At 39.6% G+C, this 6034-nt stretch overlaps 1 protein-coding gene across 1 annotated transcript in view; it reads left to right on the top strand.

Annotated features, from left to right (window-relative positions):
* Positions 1–6034, top strand: part of LOC106520442 (GDNF family receptor alpha-2) — a gene marked incomplete in the record, with an annotated part of 32397 nt that overhangs the window by 2792 nt on the left and 23571 nt on the right. The window contains 1 exon segment of the mRNA XM_014012540.1: positions 2447–2800. Within this exon segment, the coding sequence (XP_013867994.1) occupies positions 2447–2800 (354 nt within the window).

Raw genomic sequence — 6034 nt, 5'->3', positions numbered from 1 at the left:
GTCCCATTCAGCACAAGTTATGGCAATGAGTCCTAATTTTGAATCTCTTCTATATCATCATTTCATATCCTATGAATTTATAATGACACCGTTTATATACACTATAATAGACACACTTTTAGAGGCAGGCAGTGGTTTTTCTCCATGTCGAGGACAATGTATTCTATATCCAGCTTCGTTAGCTTTCATACTGTCACAGCTTATGGTCGCTCTGCGGTCTGATTTGTGCATTTTCTATGTGCGTCTGTCAGCACTGCACTCTCTGCAGTACTCACAAGTACATGCTTATTAATAGAAGAGCATATACGAGTGGAGTCATGCAAATGCGTGTGTGTGTTCTAAAAAAAATGCTAATGTGATTTAAAGTCACAATGGAGCAATCAAATACTCACAAAAAAGGGTGAATTGGACAAGTTAACAATACATATCAGACCTGGCGAGTAGGAACAGTGTGAGGAGAGTATTTATATGCATGACTTCTACAACTAAATCTACAGTTTTCAGAAAGGTTTTCAGGAATGTGACATGATTATTACAAATAATTAATTTTGAAGAAACACCATCCTTTAGCTGTTGCCTTTTGAATTAGGTTGGCTCCAAAATTAATGAATTATAGATGTGCATCCAATGATTCTATATCCTGTAAGTCTTGTTTAAAAAAAAAAAACAAACACGAGCGAACATCATCAACTTTTTTATTATTATTATTTTACATAAAGGTTTTAGATCATTTGCAAGCTCAAATGGTCGAGTTTGTTGCTGAATGTTTATCTAAGAGTTGAGTTTATATCTCTGTGCATATTTTGATTTTGTAAACTCTGCACATCACTGATCTTCAGTGAGAATTTATTTTACCAAATCTTTGCTCTCAGATAATAAAAAAGTTTAACTCTAATAATTGTTGTGTTGAGATTTGCACTTTTACCCTGAAAATAACAAAAAATAAATGGATAAATAACAAAAGAACTACATCAGGCTCTGCAGTTTAATTTCAGGATAATTAGAAGATGTTCATGATGCATGAGGCTTCGCAGAGTCCTCATAACACAGAGACCCTAAACTCGAGGGACGAGTACAAACCAGAGCCAATAGTCAGAATGAGGCTGATTTTACCGTTATAATGGTGAGCTCTTTTCCCTGTTGGATGGGAGCCCGGGCTGACAGTCAAACGTCATTACGAGCCAGTGGCCATGCAGTTTGTCACTGTCACGCACGTCTAAATGGAGACTTTGTTTTTTGAGATTTGTAAAGATTTATGACATTCTGGGCACTATTTAAGCAGCGGAGCACAACAGAGTCATTTTGTCTGATGCAAAGCCACTTTGAAAAATGGCAGATTCAGCTGGTTGTGGGACTTGGCAATTTCCTCTGAGCAACAAAAAAAAAAGGGTCCATGAAATGAAACCTATTAGATCCTTTCTTTTTATCATTGTGTGGATCTGACGAACCACAGATCGAGCATGAAATGTTTGCACATTTCAGAAATGAATGGAGACATTCTCATCATCGCTGCTGTGTCCACCTTTGAACTCTATTTTCCAGAAACCGTTTGCATATTTCTGAGAATATTAGAAACTGAGAATCTTGCTGAATTTTTAAACAAATTCAAGGTCAATGATTCCTTTAAGGACAGCATATTGCCTATTGCCTTTCATGCCAGCGTTTTAACCTAACATCATCTTTTGTTGAGAAATAGTGGAGTTGTAGTTGTATTGGTCAAACCTCAAAAATTGTGTTAAGCACAAGCTCATGTTTTATAGCAAGTTTATTGCATGTTTTTTTTCTAAATCTCACTGCCAATTTACATACATCCACATACCAAATTAAATATTTTGTTTTTGATTTTTTTTATATTTAGGGACAAGATTGTCCAATTAAAAGAGTTAACAATATGATGTATTTGAAACAGAATACCATAAGTCTACCTCATACCTGCCAACATTTGTTGACAGCAATGAGGAACACCTGTTCATGTTAATGAGCAGCTGTGGAGTGAGGCAGTTCTAGGGGATTCATGGTATACTCCAGAGGACAACTTTGTAAAAGATCAAAAACAATGTATTTTCTCGACAGTATCATGGTGCGTTCACACCGAACGCGATTTCAGCGTCAGGAGCAGCAGGTTTACATACAAAGTCTATGGTGGACGCGCTTCAAGCAACGTCGGGAAATTCTGCGGCGCCTCAAGCGCGATTAGAGCAGCGCGATTTGAACGNAAAAAAAAAAAAAAAAAAATCCCATTTGGAGATGAGCCAGCCTAATAATTTAGGGAGAGGTTGTTCATTTGGCGTGTGTGGACAAGTCAAAAGTTGTAAAATTGGTTGGATTAATGTGCATCATTCGCACACTAAGACACTAATGTACACAGGTTTAAAAATAGTGTAAAAACCCAGAACCTTCATTCTCCCATTAAACCCCAAACCCATCTCCTTGTCCCACCACTTAGATGAAGCCAGCTCCTGGGATGACCCCTCAGTTTTGTTTGGACCCCTGGCCAGCGAGGCGCCAGGATCTCAAAACACCGGGTCTAGAGCTGAGGATCAGCCAGAGAGGGTGGACTGCATCCAGGCGACTGAAATGTGCAACCAGAACCCCTCCTGCAGCTCTCGGTACCGAGTGATGCGCCAGTGCCTCGTGGGCAAGGAGAAAGAAGCCATGCTGGATAACAACAGAGACTGCCAGGCGGCCCTGGAAGTGCTGCTGGGGAGCCCTCTGTACGACTGCCGCTGCAAGAGGAGCATGAAGAACGAGCTGCAGTGCCTACAGAACTACTGGGCCATCCACATGGGACTCAACGAAGGTAGGAAGCAGATGGTTTCACAGCCTCAGTAAAAAAGAAAAAAGAAAAAAAGATCATTGCATCAGTAATCCCTCTTACAGTCCTGCAGATCCTTTGCAAAACCTCCATACGGCTGAAATAAGTCTCACTTTGTTCACATTTTTGTCTGTAAGCTCATTACGAACAACCAGCGTCCTCTGTGTCGTTTGGCCGTGGCTTTCCCTTCACATCATTATCATCATCGAAATACCAGAATGCACTGCAGAGCTACACATGAGCCTGCTGGTACACATGCACAACAACATACATATATTATCTGTTGCTATAAAGTTAAAAATGTGCACATTTATGCCATGTGCATGTTTTTTATTTTGGCTCTTCGGTTATCAATGTGGCTTTTGAGCAAAGACAAGAAAAAGCACTGATCCTCTGATACCCTAAAGCCTTTGATAAAAAAAATAAATGTTTTGCTATTTTCCACAACCTCAGATACATAATGGGAGTGTAATGGGATTACATCGGGTGGACCTGTTATAATAGACTTATTGGTTTTCACCTAAAGTGTTCCATTTTACCATAATTAGGTTAAAGTCATACAGCACTGCTGGACCTTAGGTGTCCACTTATCCTGGACATAAAGCTGTACTCTTGTTCAAACATCGTAGCATCCTGTTTTCATGGCTCACCCCCAACTCATATCTGTGCATTATCCCACAAACCGCTGTATGGATTTTAATTAAACTTTATGAAAATAATCATTAGATGGACCTATTGAAAAGAAGAAAAAAAGAGTAAGTCCTTTTCTTTGTCCAGAGGACCTAATAAGTTTTTTTTTTCACCTGCACTACTGAGACATGTGGGGACATTGGATTTCTACAGTTGATTAGGTTTTAGAGATAACCTGATTCAAGATGGCTAACACATCTGAGGGACATTGGACAACACAAAAATATGCTTAGTACAAAAAGTAAAGAAATTGGTGTTTGGTAGACTATTTCTCTCTTCTATCAATGCTTCACCTGATTGGCAGCATCTGGGGGTACCAGAAGCTTCAACAAGTGCCAATAACAACAAAATAAGCTGTTTGGCTGAGAAGATTTGACAATTTTTTTTACAAGCGCAACCCACATTCTCAGCTCTACTGCTCATTCCCCAAATGCATGTTCCTTACAAATGTGGCACCATTTGAATTGTTTACAGGCCTTCCAAGGGTATAAGATTCATTGCCAAGAAGCGTTGCTACAACAGAGAAATAATCTACCAAACACCTATTTCTTTACTTTCTCTGCTAAGTGTAGTTAAAACTCAGTCAATTTTACAGATATTAAGCTAAACATTGATGTGGTAGTAGCTGAGAGTCATTCAGTATGCATACTTTAATTATGACATTTCATAATATGACATGAAATTGTTTAGGGTTTGATTAAAACAGCTACAACTCTTAATAAAAGGATCTCATTCAATAAGGCCTTTAATTTATTTTATCTCACACTGCTCTCTTTACTAAAACATGCATCAGTAAAGACTTATGTCACTTTATGTGTATCTTCATGCAGATTAATATGACTGAGTCAGAACTAGCGGAGAGGCGGCACCTTTAGGTCCAGCCTGAAGGTGAAGCATCAAGATAGATCATTCCTGACGAGTGCGCGCGTGTCTCCACTGAGTGATATCATGTGCTGCTGTGTCATTTTCGGATGACATAATCCGCGCAGCTGTTTTGACACGAGTGGTAATGGTGGACATGTTGCAGGGCCTCAGATCGCTCTGGACTTCTGCGCGGCGATCCGTGAGATGATTCACCATGCCGACCGCTCGTAGCACCAGCCACACTTCGATGGGCTGAAGACAGCAGAGGGTCCCTGACATGAGCGTGAGGGGAGGAGACACTCGTGCTCCCATGGCGCTCTTGTCTCTTTGCTTATCTTTCCTCACATTTTCTGAGTCTTGGTAATGATCCCCCCCGCTTCTCATTTCTCCGACGTCAGCAGTCAAAGTTCTCGCGCTTGAATGCGTCATGCTAGTTGTTCGACTGTCACGTTCAGAGGGTTGACATTAAGGCCTTCGTGTGTTCCATTTATTTATTTATTTATTTATTATTTATTTTTTTGAAGAAAAGTCCTCTGCACTGTGCTCTGGTTTGGCCCTGTCAACCTTGGAGATAAAACCCACTTTAACACAAACGAAAAGCTCTTACAGAGCAGCTTTAATCTAATCACGATCCATTGTGCAGTCAAGCAGGCTTTTGTTAACTGGAAACAGTGAACAACATCCATCTCTGGAAACAAACAGAAAAGCCCGAATCCCAGCAGACTCCATGGAAATGGTGCTAAACTACTTTGAAAATCCTTTAGATAAAACAGAAAGGGTCTAATTGAATTGGTGTGTCAGATATCGTAAAATGTGGTTTTCAAAATTTTATTATTAAGGTGGAGAGATGAAGGATTTGAAGGGTGCCTGAGAGAGAAACGTGAAGACGAAGTTGAGACTGAAAGAACTCAAAAGATAAAAAAAAATGAGGCAAAGAAAGGAGATTAGGAGCTTTTTGTCATTTTATTGCTGAGATTTTCATGAATTGAACGACAAAAACATTTAAATACAATTTCACTTTCTAAATTTTGATGCTGTGCAGCAAAAATTTGAAAATAAAATTAAATCTTGGTCAACATCTGATGTATGAATCGTAACTCATGTCAGCTTTTGAGCCAGAGATGCTCTGAAACCCAAAAACTAAACTAAACCATGTTCATGCCTGACTTTGACCTGAAAATTAATGTTCTCAGCTTTAAAACATCTAAATAATAATAATAATAATAATAATAATAATAATGTTCATTTTTTTCTGATGGGTCTTTTTTCTAAATATCTAAATGCCGTTATCATTTCTAACCTTGATGTGTTGCAGCCTCCTCTCTCCAACACCTGAATACTGAACAGAGCTGTAAAGACTCTCGCTATAAAAGAGATAGTAATCACATAAGAAGGATATAATGAATCACAGAAATTGTTCCACGGAAAGCATGTTCCTTCAGTGGAACCCCTGTGCAAGCACAACCACGTGCAAATCAAAGACATATCACAGCGCAGGTCGCGTGGGGTGGTGGTGGTGGGGGGGTCACTATCTCCCATGCTGAGGACTACTGATGCATCCTCCCCTAGCAGGAAAATTACAACATCGTGGAGCTCCTCTGTGGGGTAACATTTATGAGAGAGAGAGAGAGAGAGAGAGAGAGAGAGAGAGAGAGAGAGAGAGAG

This window comes from Austrofundulus limnaeus, unplaced genomic scaffold (assembly GCF_001266775.1).
Source record: "Austrofundulus limnaeus strain Quisiro unplaced genomic scaffold, Austrofundulus_limnaeus-1.0 Scaffold92, whole genome shotgun sequence".
Lineage (NCBI taxonomy): Eukaryota > Metazoa > Chordata > Actinopteri > Cyprinodontiformes > Rivulidae > Austrofundulus > Austrofundulus limnaeus.
The sequence above is the reverse complement of the archived record's forward strand: the minus strand, read 5'-3'. Positions and strand labels throughout refer to the sequence as shown.